Source organism: Apium graveolens, chromosome 9, assembly GCF_009905375.1.
Source record: "Apium graveolens cultivar Ventura chromosome 9, ASM990537v1, whole genome shotgun sequence".
NCBI lineage: Eukaryota > Viridiplantae > Streptophyta > Magnoliopsida > Apiales > Apiaceae > Apium > Apium graveolens.
In genome coordinates, this window is record NC_133655.1 from 288,462,849 (window position 1) to 288,483,202 (window position 20,354).

Genomic DNA, 20,354 nt, shown 5'->3' on the forward strand with positions numbered 1-20,354 from the left:
ATTTCGGGTCGGATATGAGTTTCATGTTTACGTAGAGATGCACAAAAAGCCCGGGCCCGAAAATCTGGCCCGGCCCGATCCGGTCAAGCCCGACCCGGTCAAAGCCCGGTCCGGTCCCGACCCGGGCTTCGAGCCTCGACAGGCCCTATATTTTTAGGCAAAGCCCGGTCCGGCCCGGTTAAAAGTTCGGGCTTCGGCCCGGCCCGGCCCGATTAAAAGCCCGGTTATAATCTGATTATTCTAATATATTTTCTTATATATTTATAAATTCACATTTACTATAAATATAAATAATACTTTAAACACATATATATTTATATATTTGTGATTAATAATATTATTTATATACTTCGTTGCATAAATAATGAAAGAAAATATAATAAGTATACTATATATATTTGGATATCATTGTTATCATAACAATGATAAAATATATTATTTTATAAACATGTTTATTTTTTGTCGAACTTAAATGTTTTCAACGAAGTAATGTTTTCATAAAATATTTCATGTAAATTAATACATTTTTATTATGATCTAGTTGCTAACACATCTATTTTTCGGAATCTCTAATAATACTCAATCCGATTTAAATTTGAAAAAAACCCGGCCCGATCCGATCCGGCCCGAAAAAATCCCGGTTAGGCCCGCCTCGAGGGCCCAAACGGGTTCTGACATTTTCGGAAAGTCCGGTCCGGCACAGTCAAAGTAAAAGCCCGAAAAGCCCGGCCCGGTCAAAGCCGGGCATTTTAAAGCCCGGTCAAAGCCCGGCCGGTGGACCTTTTGTGCATCTCTATGTTTACGTATACGAAACACGAAATTACACGACACGAAAGTATACGACATGACCCGATTGTCCGCTCTAGATACACCCATTTAGAGGACTACGCCAGGGAGACCCCTTGTAACTGTACATGTTACTGATCTGCCCGGAAGGCCTCTCAAGTGCTCTAAACAAAGCAGCTAATGATGTTATAATTCATGATTCCCTAATCAGCCCATCAGCCCCAACAATTTCTCATCTGCAAAGTTTTCTTTTCTTCTGTGCCGATCGCTTGGAAACTGAGGCTGTCAAGTCACCTCTCAACAGCTATGAAAACCTGTCAGGCATATCTGTAAATTTCCAGAAGTCTGCAATTTTCTTCTATTCTAATGTACATCCGAGTAGGAAGACTGAACTCTCGTAATTACCAGGTGTTACTAATGATCTGCAAGATGGTAAATATCTAGGGTTACCATCTTTTATTGGTAGAGCCAAGAAGAAAGTATTGGATTTCATGAAGGATAAAATGTGGAAAAGAATACAGTGGGCAGCCAAAAGCTATATCTCGGGCTGGGAAACCAGTCCTAATTCGTAATGTTGCCCAATCTATCCCGTCTTATTGTATGTTGTGCTTTTTATTGCCTCAGTCACTTTGCCAGGAGATCGAAAGAATGATGAATAAATACTGGTGGAACTCAAATTTGAATCAAAGTAGAGGCATTGACTGATTATCTGTTGTACAGCTTACTAGCTACTGTCAAGTGCGAAAGGACTAATTGCATAAGTTTAACTGAAACATCTTTAAGATTTTGATATTCGCCAGAAAGAAAACCCAAACTTTATTTGCTTTACATTCACTAACTAGACAGACAGAAGCTTAAACTATAACATTATCCAGAAAAAAAGACAATCAATTACCACCAACCTGCTCATAGCAAAAATCACTTAACTCCAGCGCTTGTGTCACAGGTTCGAATCCCACGGGAGGAGAATTTATGATTATGCCTCCCGAGTCCCAAGTTCCTAAAAAAATTAGAATTTAGAATTAAAATTTCAACATAGACTTAGTTTAACAAGTAACAGAAAGATCTCCATTATAGAATTTGAAGATTTTACCACCAAGATCTCGAAAACTATACAAGCGTAGAATGATACCACATAAGAAATTTCAGTCACTAGCATTCCAAAATATTCCCAAATAACTTAAAAGCATGCAATATATAAATTCCTACATCAACAATTATTTTGCAGACCTTCCCTGCAGACATAATCCTTCATTCCTTTGCTTCTTAGCATCCGAATAGCACTTCCTCGGAGATGCTGCGATGAATGCCTTGTCCCAACAACATCACTGGAAATTCCTCCCTACTAAACACATATCATTTAATAAATTACATTGGCTAATAGTTTTTGTTATACTGGGTTTAGATTTCAGATAAATTGAGAAAAAATATCATGCTTCTTGTCATGCTCATATAGAGAGTAGAACTCAATGTGAAACGTCGATCCCTTGTACAATTTTACGCAAAAACAAAGGGAAAACTTAAAAGATTTCAATTGCAGCTATACCAGTAAAAGAGACCACTGCCTTTCAAAGAAAATCTACATAAAAAAGATTTTGGAGGGTTGGAGCTCGACAAGATTTAACTCCCTTTGAAATTAATGCTCATCTAAATCTTTACAACAAAATTATGACAGTTATTTGATGTAAATTAACCTGAACTTAGTTACAGGAAATTATATACAGTGAACTACTTCTAATAATGTTGCAATAACATAAACAAAAAATGATATTTAATTATAAGACAGGACAATTGACTTGAAACAAAGTAAAGTGAGACTAAACAATTAGTAGAGATATATCAGTCAGCTGTAGTCTTAATGTTAAGAACACCTTAATAAAAGAAAACACAGCAGCAGAATCACCGTGGCAGTCACCAGGTTCCATGTTGACATAAGCTGTGGCAGCCTTACGATATTCCCCACCCGCTTCTACACCCTGCAATTCAGCCGGCAGTGAAGCTGGAAGACTTAGCAGCCAACTCGGCAGCATGTTTGATGAACGAAGCATCGAGAGTGTGGTGTCCATTGCTACCATTGGTGGTGTTGAGTAACCAGTTACTCTAAAATCTCAAGATGTTAGAGAATGACCCTTTCTAGGATCTTATATTATTCTAACACAACACCGACGCCCATCTTGATACCATGTTGAGTAACCAGTTACTCTAAAACCTCAAGGTGTTAGAGAATGGCCATTTTCAGGATCTTATATTATTCTAACAGTTGTGCACATAACAGGACTAGAAAAGGGTCTTAAAGAGAACAAGCCCGTCATAATTCTCGATTGAGAAATTCTAGTGTTCTTCTTGAACGGATGAAGTCACGATATTACTTTGCGTTCTATACAGGAATAACTTTCTACATGAGTGATAAACTTAAAGTTGATTGCTGGAGCTTCAATATACAAACTATCTTGGACACTTACAACGCTTATGATAAATCTTAATACAAACTTATGTCAAGTCATCATTTGCGCGTTATCTAAGCACGAGAAACAAATGTAATATCATAAGATATTGAAGAGCTCATAACGATTAGATGATAATACTGACGAGCATAGCGAGAATATCCTAAACATAGAAACTATCTAGTAGCATTAGACTGTGCATTTCATGGCATGTATCAAAAAATATACATTACAATCACCCAATACAGTAAGATATAATTGGATGTATCCCGTAATAACATACAAATTAGTAAACAAATTCAAATATAACCTTAAATAGCAATTGGAGATTTGATAGTACAATACTTGAAATAATTGCAGATTTGTCAATGGATTTATTCACACAACTGGATCACTAAGTAGTTCTGTCATTCTAATTGAAAAGCAAACATATGTCACCTAGAAAAATTGTTGTCAAAAAATGAAAACGAGAAAGGGCTTTTGGAGCTTGAACTCAATTACCCCGATTACTCGAACATGACACGAAACGACTCGCTTATTGTTTCGAACATGACACGAAACCCCGTGAATATATCATTTTCAAAGGTAAATGAAGATAGCTCTGTTCCAAGAAATACAAAATCGCATATCAATTGTAATCTTTTAGACAAATCGCTGGATCAGACTATTGAGGATGTCGCAAGGTCTCCTATGTTGAACAAGAACATTACTCATGAGGATAAACTTGATAAATTCAGGATCTCGGAAGAAGATAAGCATTTACCACAAGCTACACACACAATCTCGACTTCTCACTCTATGGACTCAACCGTCAAAGCACTATCCTCTTGCGAACAGGTTCTTTTCTCACCTATTGTTAATAATAATGTTGTCATTAATCAGGAGTATCCAAGGACTGTTAATTCTGTTCAAGAACATGAAACTTTAATTTATTATCCTAACGATGTGAAGAGGAAAGAAAATGGTATTCTTCTGGTTCATCCCCCGACAGCTTACTTTCTCAATTCTAAGAAATGGAAATATTGTTGTCTGGGATACTTTAACAAGGATGTTACAATGGACTTGCGCCTAACTAAGGATGGTTTGATTAAGAATTATCGTGCTGCTGGTCTTTTAAATGTGTTCTCTCATCATTTGGGTTTCTATGTACTCGAATTTGATTCTAATACCGCGGCATCTAGAGCTGTTGATTGTAGTCCCTTATATGTAGATGGACACAAGTTGCATGTGCATAGATGGTCGGAGCGGTACCAAACCACCTATCCATTAACCACCGAAAAAGTGTGGATTGAACTTTCCAATATTCCCTTTTCTTACTGGTCTGTTGAGGGACTTTGTCGGATTACGAGTGCTATTGGTAAACCAACTTTTTTTCATGAGAAAACTCTTCTGAATGCTATAAATAAGACTCCTTCCGAAAAGGCACATATTTGTGTGGATATTTTGGTGGGTTCTTCCAGACCAGGTGTTCTAATGACCATGCTTCCGGGCCATTCAGAAAAATATATGGCTATGGTTAATGTGGCCTATTTGGACAATACACATGCTTGTTTGATGTGTCTTTCTCTTGATCATACTACCCGGGACTGTGAGCATGTACAAGAGCTAGTTCCTGGTGCCTATAACCAAGAACGGACTGGAAGAGATATCTATGCTCGAGAGTATCACTCTGACTCGGACGATCAGCCCCATATGGTAAAAAACAATGATCATATAGAGGGTAAACTACATGTGAACTTCTTGGCTAACTCTGCCCCGGCTAAGGCTGGGATGGGTAAAGAGAATAGTGTTGATCCTACGTTGTGTCAGAAGGATGTTGATGTTGTTTCTGAACCTTCTACACAATCCAGACAGAAACCGGGGCCTGCTAAACGGGGACGGGGTAGACCACGTAAAGTGAACAACAGTGCAAAGGGGGATGCTAATGCCACCGGTACCTACAACGCTGAACAGGGTCGGGTTAAACCTCGTGAACAAAACAAAACTGTAAAAGGACATGCTAATGCTTCAATCACCTACTATGCTAAACGGGGAAGAGGTAGACCTCGTGAACACAACACCGCGAAGAGAGATGCTGATACCACCACCACTTGCTATGCTAAACGAGGAAGGGGTAGACCTCGCAAAGACAACAACACTGCGAAGAGAAATGTTGATGCCATTGCTCACAAGGAAGATGCTAACGCCCCTCGTATCTACTATGCTAAACAGGGAAGGGGTAGACCTCGCAAACAGAACAACACTGCGAAGGGGAATGCTGATGCCAGCACTATCCGCTATTCACATGATGTAGCGGTGGACACAAAGGATACAAATGATGTACAAAGAAATGCATCTCAGCATGCAAAAAGACAAAGGGGGAGGCCTTGCAAGAAACCTCGAATAGCGATTTAGTATGTTGATGCACACAAGCAGCTTTAAACCTCTTTGTTTAATGTTTCTATCTCTTTGAACTTAGGATTTTTCCCTTTTATCTCTATGTTTGTATTGCTCTTCAAATTCTAAACTCGGGGGTTAAGTTTTGCAACTTCTTCCTACCTTATCGTTGCACCCCACATTTCCAAACTTTTAATAAAAGTTAAGCTAAAAAAAGTACGGTTAATCTTTGACAAATAAATTCCGTCATACCGGAATTTAATTAATTCATTTGGTTAAAAATACACTATCCCTGTAATACGAAAAAAGTATTCATTTGACGAGATAATTAGTTCATGAAATATTAATTCTTTGATATTCTACTACTCCCTCTGTTTTTTAATACATGACGTTTTCTGCCACACATGTTTAGCAGGTTTGATCATATAGTTAAAATAAATTTTTTCGCAATTTTTTTTTTGTGACTAAAAGTTTTGATCTCATATTTTTATTCAAAAAAAGAATTTCTTACAAATAATAATTTTAGTTATGTGGCTTAAATATGTGAGCCAAAAAGTCAAACGTCATATATTGAAAAACAGGAGAGTATATATATATATATATATATATATGTATATATGTAGTAGCAGTGTTCTAAAAATTGGTTTAGGTGGCTGCCAGCGGCTGCGCCGAGGCGCCTAGGTGGTAAAACGTGTATCTATTATACACCATAAAATTGGACAGAACATATTATATAACATGTGTAGTAGCTAGACATTCAATTATAGAAACAGGATTATCGTGTATCTATTATACACCATAAAATTGGACAAAACATGTGTGTATCTGAGACTATGTGTGTGTGTAGATTTATATAACAGAATCTAAAAGCTAGCAAGTATGTATAGCGTAAACATGTAATGTAAGTATGTAAAGAGAGATACATAAACGAGTTTAGTAGCTTGAAGTGTTTGGAGATACCTGTGTTGTCTGTCTGAGATGCAATGATTACCGAACAAAGGGAACTTGCAAGTGTTTTGTTTTGTATTAATTTCTGCCGGAGTTTAAGAAAAGCCCAGCACGGTTTCATTTTAAAAACCTGAATCTTTTTACAGGCCGGCCCAAATAAATTACTCTTTGATAAAATTTGGCATTGGACCTGTTCTTGCCTGTGGATAAAGTTATGGGCCTTAAAATGTCCCTTGAAGTCCAATGAGGTATGATCTAGAAAACAATCAAAGTTTCATAAATGCAATTGTCATGTTGAACAGTTGTAATTTGTAAGGCTCAAAGTTGTACATGGACCATTTTATGGGACTGCATGCATAAAATTCTACGTATAATCTTGCGGGAGGAGAATTTATGATTACGTCTCCTGAGCCGGAGCCTTTACATATAATCTCGTGGGAGGAGAATTTATGATTATATCGGATTACCTATAATTAAAAAAAATCTACATATTTTATTAAACTTCGCAAAAAAATTAAATATGTTGTTAAAAACAATTTTCTTAAATGCTTATTTTCGAATATTAAATATTTTTTTCAATTTTTTTTTTTTTTTTTTTGAAACTTGCTAGCTCAATTCATTCAAATCAACACGTCATATGCAAGGGTCTCCAACAAACACGTAGGAGGAGACGTGAATACATTATAGGAATTTACTAAACACGGGATTCTAGCTACCTCATGCGCTACCCTGTTAGCATTTTTCCTGATAAAAACAATCGAAACTCTATTTAAGCTACTGAGGATCTGCTTGCACCCTTCCACTATTTCGCCAACCTCCAAGTAGTTCGTACAAACCTTTTTGAATTGCATTAACAGTGATCTGTGAATCCGATTCCACTGTTATCTCTTCATCTTGCATCCTTAGTTCTTTAATCCACGACAAAGCTTCGCGAAGACCAATAGTCTCGGCCTCTACTACTGATACTTCACCACTGCATTTGTAGGTTCTGGCTGCCATGAAGTTGCCTGTATCATTCCTCAGCACCATTCCTACTGCGAAGGCATTTGTACCTGGGTAGACAGATGCATCAACATTAAGTTTAAAAGTTCCAGTTGCAGGGAGTTTCCATTTTGCACTGACCCGTGACATTGTTTCTCGACCATCTGCTCTTCCTGGAGCATTATCTTCTTGTTTTTTCCGTGCTTGAAACCAGTCTGACTGTATTCGAAGGCTGCTGTCCATGGCAAAATCTGGTGTGACTATCTTCCCTTCCCATACCTTCTTGTTTCGCCAGTACCAAATACCCCATAAAGTCACACAAATTTTCACCTTCTCCTCACTTGTTGCAGAGCTAAGCTTGTGTAGTAACCATTCCGGGGCAGATTCCGTTTGGCTCCAGTCATAAACCAATCCAACACGGTTCCAGCATCCAGTAGCAAAACTACAATCAAAGAACAGATGTAACATATGCTCGACATCCCCTGTACACATGGGACATGTAATGGGAATTCTGACTCCCTTGGAGCTCAGTCTCCATCGTACTGGAACGACATTTCGACAAAAACGCCACACAAACACCTTGATTTTATGAGGTAACTGCAGATGCCAGATACTTTTCCATCCTGTGCTTTGCGGAACACCATTATCACCAAAGTGAGCATCATACCAGAATCGATACGCATGCTTAGTTGTGTAGGCACCATCAGTCGAGTGAGTCCATACTACTCTGTCAGTTACTGCACGTTGAGGAATGGGTATTGATAAGATTGCCTCTGCATCATCTTTAAGAAAATTTCGCTGGATCAAGGCCATGTTCCACTTCTTCTCTCCTGGCAGAAATAAGCTATAGACCTTCTCCTCTCTTTCTGTATAAAACTGGTTCTGCTCCACTTGGAAATTAATTTTGTTTCTCAGCCATGGGTCTCGAGCTGCTACAATCTCTTCGCCATCTCCCAACACCCACCTAAACCCTTTAGCTAGTTCCTCCTTTGTCGTCCATATCCCTGCCCATATAAAGCTTGCTCCTTGTCCTTTAACTGCTTTTAGCACATGAGTATTCGGAAAATATCGACCTTTGAATAATCTTGCAACAAGAGAATTCGGATTCTGCATAAAATTCCATATGTGCTTACCCAGTAGAGCAATATTAAAACCGTGTAAATTACGAAAACCCAAGCCTCCCTTACTCTTTGCATAACTCATATTATTCCAAGAAAGCCAATTCATTCTTTTTGACTGTCACCTCTTCCCAATCTCCACCAGTAATTGTTATACATCTGTTCAAGTTCATGACAAAGGGTCGTAGGGAGCAGAAAACATGACACACTGTATGACGGAATTGCCTGGGCTACGTTCCTTATTAGCATCGTTTTCCCACCTTGAGACATTGGTTTAGTTTGCCACTGCTGAATCTTCTTACTGGCCTTCTCCTTTATGTAACTAAACACCCTTCTCTTCGATCGTTCTACCAAAGATGGCAACCCAAGATACATTGTATTTGTGATCCCATTATGCACCTGCAGAATCTGTGATATTTCAGTTTGCTTAGCTTGATTAACATTCACACTAAAATAAACTCCCGACTTCTGGAAGTTTATAGATTGGCCTGAATATTTCTCATAACTGACAAGGAGGTTTTTTATGTTTCTTGCTTCCTCAGTAGTAGCTCTAAAGAATAGAAAGCTGTCGTCAGCAAACAAGAGGTGGGAGATCGTTGGTGCTGCTGGGCTAATTCGACAACCATGAATCATATCATTGGCAGAAGCATCATCCATTGCACTTGACAGGCCTTCAACACACAACAAGAATAGGTAAGGGGAGAGTGGGTCGCCCTGTCTCAATCCTTTCTTAGGGAGAACTGGTCCAATAAGAGAGCCATTTAGAGTGAAATTATACGTGACTGTTTTGACACATAGCATTGTTCACTCAATCCATTTATCACAGAATCCCATAGCTTTCATTCGTCTTTGCAGAAAGGACCAATTTACCTTGTCATATGCCTTGCTGATGTCCAACTTCAGAGCAACTTCTCCTACCCTTCCCTTCTTTTTGCGAGACATATGGTGAATCACCTCAAAAGCTATGAGGACATTATCTGTAATACCTCTGTTTTTTATAAACGCAGATTGGTTTTCCGAAATCAGAGATGGAAGCACCTCTTGCAATCTATTAGCCAACACATTTGCCATAATCCGATAGAGTACATTGCACAGAGCAATGGGTCTTAAGTCTCTCATATTAGAAGCATGCTCCTTCTTTGGGATCAAGGCCACATTTGTACTGTTGAGGTTCCCTTGAAATTCCTTTCTTTTAATCCACTGCGTACATTGCTTAAACACCTCATGTCCCATCACTTTCCAAAAACTTTGAAAAAACGCTGGATTGAGTCCGTCAGGGCCCCCAGCTTTATCAGGGTGCATTTGCTTTAATGCTGTAGTAAACTCATCAAATGTGAACTCCTCTGTCAGCTTTCGATTTTGCTCTGCAGATAACATCCTATGACTATCAGGCATTGTCATATTATTTATCCCTTCCTCTTCAGTAAACAACTTGGAAAAATACTCCCGAACAATTTCAGACATTCCATCGTGGTCCTCAACTCTTTCTCCAGCATCATTTGTCAGAAAAGCAATTTTATTTGCCTTTTTCTTTGCAGAGGCAGAGGCATGAAAGAACCTCGTATTATCATCTCCTTCTCGTAGCCAAAATAGTTTAGCACGCTGTTTCCAATAAATTTCTTCCTAAAGTAAAAGTGTATTCAACTGTTCTTTCGCACATAGATACTTCTTAACATTCTCAGCATCCTCACAGTCTACGAGCTCTTCTAAGTTTGCCTTATGCTTTCTTATTTTTTTCTCTGAATTTATGAAAGAACGATCTTCCCCACCTAGCCATGAACGAGGTGATTTCAATAATTTTTGGGAGAAGGTGTAATATTGGAGTCAAAACCCAAATTTCAGAAACTTCCTTAACAAAGTCTGGTTCTTTTAACCAAATGTTCTCAAATCGGAAACGCCACTCCTTCTTTGATATCTCCGTACTTAAAAGATCCAACACAATCGGTTCATGATCGGAAACTGGCGCATGAACCACTTTCAGATTATTTGCTGGGAATTTAGCCAACCAGCCTGCATTAGCAAAACCACGATCCAGTTTTTCTCTTACCCAAGCATTAGTACCTCGACCTCTTTCCCACGTGAATTTACCACCTCTTAGATTTATTTCATCCAGTTGACACTCCTCAATCACTTTACGAAAGCCATCAAGAAGATATTGAGGGTGTGCAATCGTGCCTTTTTTATCAGAAGCAAAAAGGAGATCATTAAAATCTCCCCAGATACACCAAGGTACATTTGATATATCCGCCAGTCTACGAATTAAACTCCATGACTCTCTACGCCTTGTACGTTCCGGATACCCATAATAGCATGAGAGACGCCATGACACAGTGCTATTTTCCATGAACAGCATATCAATATGGTGATTAGAGTAACCAGCCACTTGACAGTTTGCAATCTGCTTCCATAGAACAGCCAAACCTCCACTACGTCCAACTCTATCTACTGCAAAACAGTAATCGAAACCAAACTTAACTCTAAGGTCCTCTATTTTATTAGCAAAAGAAATCGTCTCACTTAAAAATACAAAGATGGGTTTGTGATCTCTTATCAGATCACCAAGTGCTCGAACTGTACAAGGCTTCCCAAGGCCTCGACAGTTCCAACTAATGTGACTCATTGCTGCTGGCTAGCTTGCGTAGCAAGCTGAGCCAATAAGATTGAAGAGGTCCCTACACAATCAACATTAGAAAGAGTAGGGTCCTTAGTTGTTGTATCTTTTTGTTGTGTCTGCACTGTAGTGAATTGGGCTTCAATTCTCTGCCTTTTTCTTTCCTCCAGATTTAGCCCATATAACCCATCTGCGTCCAGCCCATTATCGTTACTTAAATTTGAATTCCCCGCCTTAGCTGATACATTACTTTCGTACATCTCGCTATATCCCTGATTTTTCTCTGAATTATCCCCCTTATCCCTTTGATCACGCAAATCAGTTGGTGAGCGCGTCCAATCAGTTTTTTGAAATCCCTGATTTTCAGCACTGTAATTATCCATCCCTTTCCGCCGCCCCCAGTCGCCGTCACCTTCCTCCCGGAGCCATTTGCTTTTACTGCCGCCAGCCATTCTACGTGGTGGAGCCCTTAGCCAATGTCCCCATTCCTTGGTAATCTCTCCATCATTGGTCTCTAGTTTCTTTCTACAGAAGCGTTCTGTATGTGACAGTAGACCGCAGATAAAACAAAAATCCCCCAGCTTCTCGTACTTGCAGTTAACCACAATCTCTGTTTTATCTTTTTTGACTATCTTCTTCTTTCTTTTTAGAGGCTTACGAACATCTACTTGGATTCTTAGTCGCATGAATTCACGCCATATACTCGAGTTGTTCTTTGCATCATATTGTAAGAACGTTCCAAAAAAGTTTCCCAGTTGTTTACCCACCATCTCCGTCATATAGCCAACCGGGAGATCATGTATCTGAATCCAAAAATCCACCTCATTCAATGAGACCTTAACAGGATCTTCTCCCACCTTTACGATGTTCATCACCAAGAGCGCTCCATCAAAAGTCCATGGTCCATTATTCAGCACCCAATTCATGTCATCCTTATGGTAGAACTGAAACAAGAAGATCCCAGGCTTAAGATCTTTGATGTTTATGCCCATTGCAGGTTTCCATAAATCAACAAGCTTTGTCCTCATTGCACGACCATTGATGTTTTTCTCCGTCAGAAAGCGTCCCACAATACATAATTCAAATCTGTTGCAGTCCTCTTCCACCCCTTCATCAAAGACTAACTCTTCATTCTCCTCATTTTCAATATTCAAATCCTCCATCTGCATCTCTATGTCATCCATTGTTGCCATGAAGATCACAGCCTCTCACAATTCTAGGTTATAGAAGGAGAGAAAACATTCACACCTCTCACATAGAAGGAGAGAAAAATACTGCAAGGTTTTTATTCTTCTGTGGATTCCTAATACAACTCCATCTTTGAATGCTTCCCATGGAGAATATTGCATCATTAATCATCTGTTCATATGGAGGATGGCGGGGAATATAGGCATTCCTTTGAGCATTAGGATGGGGGAATATAGGCATTTGATTCAACGTTCATCATGAGAGCCATGGCCGGAGGATATTTGAATCTCTTTAAAACCTTTTTTTTCAATTTTTATTTTAAAATGCAGGGGAAGGAACTAATTAGTTGTATATTTAAAATATTTAAAAACGTCAAAGAAAAAAAATCAAATGATTTGTATAATTGACGGGAGGAAGTATAAGTTATACTAATCACCGATTTTATCGATTAATTGTTATAAGAACTTTGCTGATTCGATTTAGAATCCGATTAGTGACTGCACATTTTTCATAAACTAATAAATTGAGCTTAATTTTTTTTAATATTATCACACTTCTTTTAATATATCCGATTAATATTCCGATTATACGATTAATCATTTTAAATTATTTTTACCGACAAATTATAATTTCCGTTTTATAGATGAAAGATTCAAATCGTATTATTTAGTTAATCCAAAATTTATAATTTATCTTAAATAATGATAAAAACATGAATTAACGAATTTTTAATTCAGTTATCTACATGACCATGTCATGCAATCCTAATAAGTAATACCATTTTCAATGAACATACAGTCACATACACATTTAGAAGGCATTTATGTAAATACCATATCCCCCCAAAAAAAAGTGGGAAATGTTAATTTCAGATCAAAAAATTTATTTTGAGAGCTCAAAAGGTATTAAAAGACGAAAATACCCCTACATTATTTTTTTTCTTTTTTATTGTATATACAGGGGCAGTTTTGTCATTTCATGCTTTAGAAGCTCTGGAAACAAAAAAATACGATCTGGAAATAGCATTTCCCAAAAAAGTTGTCCGAGAACGTCTTTTAAGGGGAGAAATCTTACTTCAAATTATAATTAAATTTGTTGAATCTCTCTCTAATAAAACTGTAAATATAAATATTAAATTGTAGTCGGTATCATTGAAGAATAACTTTTTCAAATTTGATAAATTTTACAAGATCGTCATTATTTTATATTATTTTAGCCAAGTATTTTAACTAATATCGACAAAAATACTCTAAGAGCATTCTCAATAATGTTAGGTAAAATGATCGCCTAAATTAGCTTAAAGTAACCGATATATAAAATTTGCTGAATTTATAATACGATTTTCCTCGATGGAGTTGATTATAATGATTAGGTATAAATTAAAAATAATATATTATTATTATTTGAAGTTATTATTATAAAGATAATGTATTATTTTTATATGGTAAGTGATGATGTAGAATTTTACTACAGGATAGAGTTAGACAAATATAGCCGAGATTGACTAAAATTATAAATAAGGGCTTATCTCAGTTTGGAGTGATGAAATTTTTAGATATTATCTGTAAATTTTATTTTTCTATGCCAACTTGATTTTTAACTAAGAATTTCTTATGATTATGCATGCTCTAACTTGTCGGAACAGAACGAATGAATAGATACAAAAATATTTCATGTGTTAAATATTTGTTGAACCGTTGAGATTGTGGGGTTGATTATTTATTGGGAATTAAACCACGCAACCAAATCTTGTCTGCATATATATATATATATATATATATATATATATATATATATATATATATATATATATATATATATCTGTTCCTAAAATGGTTGAAAATTTTTTAAGTACAGAAAAAAGAGGTATCTGGATGGAAAATATTTGTTGAAGAATGACATATAACTTGTATATTTATAAAACTGTAATTGTTATTTTATATTAATAAAAAGCACGTATAACTTTTTTTTTTATCGTAGGTAATCCGCAGCCGCTATCTTTCGGGTGCGTGCAAACCACATGAACCAAGGTAAACCGCATTTAAGCGACGGACTCTGACTCAGGAGGCATAATCATAAATTCTCCTCCCGTGAAATTCGAACCTGTGACCAAGAGGATAGTTTTCCTCTTTTTAACCAGCTGAGCCAACCTTGCGGGCAAAAGCACGTGTAACTTGTCTGAGATAATCTCAAGAATTTTATTCTAGATGTTGTATTATCAACTAAACTGCAAAGTAAAATCCTATCTATTGCATTTTTTCTCCACCAATTTGATAGTATTAATTACAAGTTTTTATTTTGAATAAAATAAAATATTAAATTACTACTTTTATGTTTTAAAAGAGCGAGGTCAAGTACAGTTCAAACAGCAAAAATATGAATAAATAAGTAATTTATCAACGTACCGTTAAAAAATAGTAATTCATCAACAGAGAAAATATACAGGTTCTGAAAATAATTTTAATTTAAAAACAAAAAAAAATCAGAAAAATAGAATAAGTCAAAAACCAATAATACACACGGATGTCCCATTGAAATAAATTAACTAATCAAATTAAGGCAGGTATTATTAGCTCTTGCATATCAAACCCTAAAACAGCATTGATGAATGAAATATTGAGACCTAGAGAGTTACACCAGTGAACTAAATATGTCTAAATCTTGTCTCTAATTTTATATCGCAAGTGGATCGAAACGAATAATATTCAAGAATCAAGATGCAAGTGGAGCAAATATTAATTATTTTTTGAGTAGTGTTAGGTATCCCTAATATTTTTTATAAAATATTTATCAATTGATTTGCTGACGCGTGACTGATTTTAATTTGTGGGCGCATATAATACAGGCGGGGTCTTATATTATTATTAGGAAGGTAGCCAGATATTCGTATGACACATCATATTTGAGATTTTTTTGTATAAAAATTTGGAATCTCTAGTATTTTTCTTATTTTTTATGGCATTGATTAGTGTTGCGTATCGGAAAATGTTTGCAAAATGATGTTACAATCATGAGAATATAATTAAAAATATATTGATAACTAAATATTTTGAATAAATTTATGAAACGTTGTTTGAGACCGTATATATCCTTTCTCAAATTGGAATTTGTACTTATTTTTGGGAAGATTTACCGATCTTAAAAAAGATTATAATCGTTTTTGAGACTGTTCTTTCTCAAAATGAAATTTGTATTTTTTGGGAATATTTGTCCATCTCCGAAAATTTTTCACATGTAAAAACGAATCAAAAAGATTAATAAAATAACCGAACCAAATTAAACCAAACATACACAGTGTAACCCACTTAAAACAGGGTCTAAGAAGGTAAAATGTAAGGGGGTATTTCGAAAAAATAGAAAAACCGTTTCCGTAAATACCTCCGTATTAGTGCAAGATAATATAGATGTATATATATATACGATACATGTGTTCATGACATACTTTACATCGAATTTACCGTGAACAATTCAAATTAGTGTTTGTTTAAATTTGAACTTTAACACTTCTGAATCACAGGGAAAATCATTTACCAATATAATTGTACATGAAACTTTACGGCTAAACCTTTAAGCTGTGATATTCAGCCTCAACTACTCTAATACGTCGTCTCAAAAAATCTATTAAAATATTATATTATATTATATTATCACGTACTCCTATAATATAATACAGAATGCATTTAAAGAAAGATTATGATAAGTTAGTTCGGTGACAGACAATATAAAGCAGGATAGATATTAATGTTTATACAACAACGATTTTTTAAAAAAATTAACTAATAAATCATGTATTAATTATACATATGGAAGAAGATACCATTCATTATTTTGATAGATTTTGAAAACAAGGTGCGAGGTGTGTTACATATCACACATAAGCTTTACCTTCGTCGCCAGTCTAATACCTACTTAGGCAAATTTAGGTTGAATTATATTCTTCACTAACTTGAAAAATTTAAGAAGATTGTTTTTGAAAATCATAAATTTAGTTGATAATCATTGAAAGAATTTCAAGTCATGAACTATTTTTTAAAATTAGTGATAATTCCCTTTAACCGTTTGTTTTGTGATTAACAGTGTTAGTATTCGGTTTGAGTATACATTTTTAAACCCTTGTCGGCTTGTCCGACCGAGTTTCCAGTAATGGGGTTTAAAAACGATTTTATAAAGAATCGGTCAAAACTTGATTGGACCGTAAGTGCTCGAGGTCAAATCCGAGTTTAGTTTTCTCAATTTTCTATTATTTTATTTCAAAATTTCTCAAAAAAGACCAAACATGATATTATATATGTTTTAGTTTTTTTCTAAAGCATTGACATTCATTATAAATGACATGTGGTTTATTATAAAACTTATGTTTGGGTATTATGTAAAAAGTTATCAAATAATCAATCTATATTTGAAATTTATTATTTCAAGTATGTTATAATATATTAGTATAATTAAATAGTTTTTTTTATTAGTATGTATATAATTATACATAAGAGAAAAAATAAATTTATTATTTCAAGTATGTTATAATATATTAGTATAATTAAATAGTTTTTTTATTAATATATATATAATTATACATAAGAGAAAAAATGAATAAAAAAAAGATCAATACCCTATTAGTTATCCGAGTTCTCATTTAGAATACTTTCTAATTCACGAACAAAACCGAGTCGAGCGGATTTGGGATCTATGCAATCTTGTATCCCGGTTTAGCCACGGCGCTCTATCATATTATCTTGTCGTGTAATCATATGGTGTCATTTAAGTACACTACCAGCCGGAAACCTAAAAATGTGAACTACCATTAAAGGCAATCATATCTGCAGCTCTTATTTTAGTGCCAGAATCTAATATAATAACAATATCTGCATGCATGTCTAATTGATTATTGGTATTTATAGTGTAGCTATTCTAAAGTCAATAATGGCTAAAAACAGGTTGTTCTAATAATTCAAATACATATACTAATGTCTATATATATGAGTATTTAATAACCCCAATCTTCATATCTCTCCTCTTCCTCTTTGTTTATACAAACACACACATATTACATGGAATTTTTAGTGAGCTACAAAGATTTTTCGTTGCCAATATTTGTCAATAATACATTGTCCTTTCTTGGTTTAATGAAAGATCTCTTATGCGTAACACTTTTTCACTATTCGGGCGTCGAAGCTTTTCTTAACCCGGATATTTGTTGGCCGCCACGACTCGAAACCCGACATGGCATGCCATTGCCATCTATCTTGGCCGTTCTGACGAAGGAGCGTTTGCCTGTCGTGAAGTACTCTGAGCTTGTCGACCCGCCTGAAAGCTGTGCTGTGTGCTTGTACGAGTTCTCAGAGAGTGAGGAATTACGAAAATTGACACAATGTACGCATGTATTTCATCGAAAATGTGTGGATGTTTGGATAGATCATGAGCACAAGACGTGCCCGTTGTGTCGGACGCCGTTTATTTCAGATGACATGCAGGAGGCTCTCGAAGAGAAGCTTTGGACTGTTTCTGGAATCTCCGAATTCTAGTAGAGATAAGTGGCTACTTGAGGCTGAGACTTGAGAGCGTTTGGATCGTGAAATTTCAATTGATGAAACTTTTACTCACCGTCATGAATTCTTACAACGCAAATTTACTTGATTTTGGCATGAGCTGAAATATTTTGCCTGCTGTACCAGCAATCTATTGTCATCATGATTAGGTATCATCGTTGTGTTTGATTGGGTTGAATCAAATCAAATTGAAGAAAATAATTAAATTTGGAGGCAAATTTTGAAAAAAAATTAGATAAGTAAAATGGTTGAAATTAAAATTGTGAAAAAATGAGGTTAGGAAAAAATGGAGTATTTCATCTCAAATTAGGAGTGTTTAGTTATAATTTAGATGGTTAGGAATGGGATGAGTTTGAAAATTTAACTATTTTACATTTCATAATTAACCCATTAAACACATCATAAATGGCTAACCCCAACTAATTAATTGGTTCAAAACTTGCTTTTGTTTATATATGCTATAGTTGGCCAATACATGAATTAATAAAAACTCAGATGTTTGAGAGTTTATCCAATCCAGTTTTAGGTTCTGTATTCGATTTTTTTGCTCATCCCGAACATTTTGATCGATTAGTTAAAACTATTATTTTTAAATTATTTTTTGTAAATAAAACTAGATAACAAATATTTTAATTTGCAAAATAAAATATTACACATAATATTTTTAATCATCCGATCAAAATACATTAAATCTATACTATACTATAATAACCGGAATGAGGTATAATTTGGTTCAACGGTTATTCCATAATTTTGGTTATTAAGAAAATAAATAAATAATGTTATATATCCGTTAAAGTACTAAATTAATAAACTACTACACATAGTCTATTTATCCTACAAAAATACAACCACACCTTATCATATTATTAAAAAAAATTGTGTTATATATCCGCTAAATTACTAAATCGTTAAACAACTAGATATAGTATATTTATTTTACTAAACTACGACCACATGTTATCGTATTAATTTTTTTAAAATTTATTAATCTATATAAATATTTAAAAATTATAATATGACAGGATAAATAAAATTTTTAAATATTAACGGGAAGCCGTGCCATGCACGGGATTTTAGCTGGTGTGCTTAAAAGTCAAAATTTCAAATAAAAAAAGACAGGGAGTAGTTATAAGCTCAAATCAATTAGCTGGCTTGATTTTGGTCTACTTAGAAAAATGAAAACAAATGTGATCCAGTAAATACTATCGTTCTTAAGAAAAACGTGTGTCTGACGTGTTGCTTTACGAGCCAAAAAATCGACGTTTCATTAAATTTCATCTGTGTAGGTCTCTGTAAACGCGATAGTTCGATGGTCCAGCTAATTAAATTAACAGTTGAGTGTGTAGGTTTGGTTATTTATTGGGGAACCACGTAACCGTGTTTTCAGGGATATTAAAATACTTAGTTGTCTTGAAATTAATCTTATAAATTTCTTTTTATAAATTTATTTCTAATATTTTATTCAATAAAAAATTTTAATTTTCTCAATTATTAATTAAAATTAGATTACGTAACAAAATAGAAAAATAAAATAAAAACATTAAGAATCTCGGGATTATAATTATCTCATTTGAAATAACTTATAAATTATATACAATTTTTTAGTTATCGGACTTTAAAACAGTTGAACCTTTTTAAATTAATTACTTCAGATTGAAGAAAAAACTACATTTCCAAATTAATTACTTAATTCAAACTAAAAAAATATAGGCTCCATTATAATGGGTCCAAAAAAATTATTTAACAAAATTATGTTTTAATCAATTATTATTTAATCAAGTACCTAAGGATACAGGAATTTTCATCTATACTAAACTATAATATTCACAATATATTTTGGCTCAACCTTCATTTTAATTATACACTCTTTCGACCGTCAGATCTTCTTATCAAAAATCAGAACCGCTGGATCTAAATATTAAAGAAATGTAATATTCAAACTCCCAAATTTGAATCTATCGAACAACAAACATTTATATCATTATTTACAAAAAATCAAAATAATGCGTCCGTTTGGGAAATCTTAAAATAAGTAACTTATAACTTAAAATGAATAAGTAGTGATAAGTGGATAAATATTTATAAGTTATATAAGTGTTTGGATAATTTTACTTATAAGTCAGAAATTTTTTTATTTAAATAAATCAAAATAAATAATTTTTAAATATAATCATCTTATTCCGTGAATTTTAGATTATATTAACATTTTAAAATTTATTTTTTAAAACTTGAGTTAATGAAAAGGCAAACAAATCAAAATAAGTTGAGAAAAAGTACGTCGTTGCTAACATTCAACTTATCAACTTATAAGTTGAAAATTCGACTTATAAGTTAGGACGACAAACACTCCTTAATA

At 34.7% G+C, this 20,354-nt stretch overlaps 3 protein-coding genes across 12 annotated transcripts; 1 reads left to right on the plus strand and 2 right to left on the minus strand.

Annotated features, from left to right (window-relative positions):
* Nucleotides 1-456: 456 nt before the first annotated feature.
* On the minus strand, nt 457-6,668 carry LOC141686782 (riboflavin biosynthesis protein PYRR, chloroplastic-like). Of its 10 annotated transcripts, none has more exons than XR_012560802.1 (5): nt 6,567-6,637; nt 2,658-2,762; nt 2,017-2,131; nt 1,689-1,786; nt 457-1,208 (listed from the first exon to the last, which is right to left on the minus strand). XR_012560802.1 is itself a non-coding variant. In XM_074491845.1 (5 exons), the coding sequence occupies exons 2-5, from the start codon at nt 2,859-2,861 to the stop codon at nt 1,077-1,079; spliced, it is 438 nt and encodes a 145-aa protein (XP_074347946.1). In that variant the 5' UTR covers nt 2,862-2,886; nt 6,567-6,653; the 3' UTR covers nt 457-1,076. The 10 variants fall into 10 exon arrangements, 6 of the variants coding, with proteins under 6 accessions (XP_074347946.1, XP_074347949.1, XP_074347945.1 ...); XM_074491845.1 differs by having other exon boundaries at nt 457-1,100; nt 2,017-2,128; nt 2,658-2,886; nt 6,567-6,653; XM_074491848.1 differs by having other exon boundaries at nt 457-1,100; nt 2,017-2,128; nt 6,567-6,640.
* A 2,789-nt stretch (nt 6,669-9,457) lies between these two features.
* Nucleotides 9,458-11,273, minus strand: LOC141686552 (uncharacterized). Its single transcript, XM_074491580.1, has 2 exons — nt 10,485-11,273; nt 9,458-10,276 (listed from the first exon to the last, which is right to left on the minus strand). The coding sequence occupies exons 1-2, from the start codon at nt 11,271-11,273 to the stop codon at nt 9,458-9,460; spliced, it is 1,608 nt and encodes a 535-aa protein (XP_074347681.1).
* A 6,224-nt stretch (nt 11,274-17,497) lies between these two features.
* LOC141686553 (brassinosteroid-responsive RING protein 1-like) lies at nt 17,498-17,971 on the plus strand. The gene has a single exon (XM_074491581.1). It carries the CDS (start codon nt 17,498-17,500, stop codon nt 17,969-17,971), a length of 474 nt encoding a protein of 157 aa, XP_074347682.1.
* Nucleotides 17,972-20,354: the final 2,383 nt, after the last annotated feature.

Coding starts and splice junctions, on each gene's coding strand:
- LOC141686552 (XM_074491580.1), bottom strand. CDS start 11,273: ATGAGTCACATTAGTTGGAACTGTCGAGGCCTTGGGAAGCCTTGTACA. Junction 10,277..10,484: donor AGGAAGTTTCTGAAATTTGG/GTTTTGACTCCA, acceptor CTTTTACTTTAG/GAAGAAATTTATTGGAAACA.
- LOC141686553 (XM_074491581.1), top strand. CDS start 17,498: ATGGAATTTTTAGTGAGCTACAAAGATTTTTCGTTGCCAATATTTGTC.
- LOC141686782 (XM_074491845.1), bottom strand. CDS start 2,861: ATGGTAGCAATGGACACCACACTCTCGATGCTTCGTTCATCAAACATG. Junction 2,129..2,657: donor CTGTGTTTTCTTTTATTAAG/GTGTTCTTAACA, acceptor TGTGTTTAGTAG/GGAGGAATTTCCAGTGATGT. Junction 1,101..1,688: donor GTGATTTTTGCTATGAGCAG/GTTGGTGGTAAT, acceptor TATGCCTGACAG/GTTTTCATAGCTGTTGAGAG.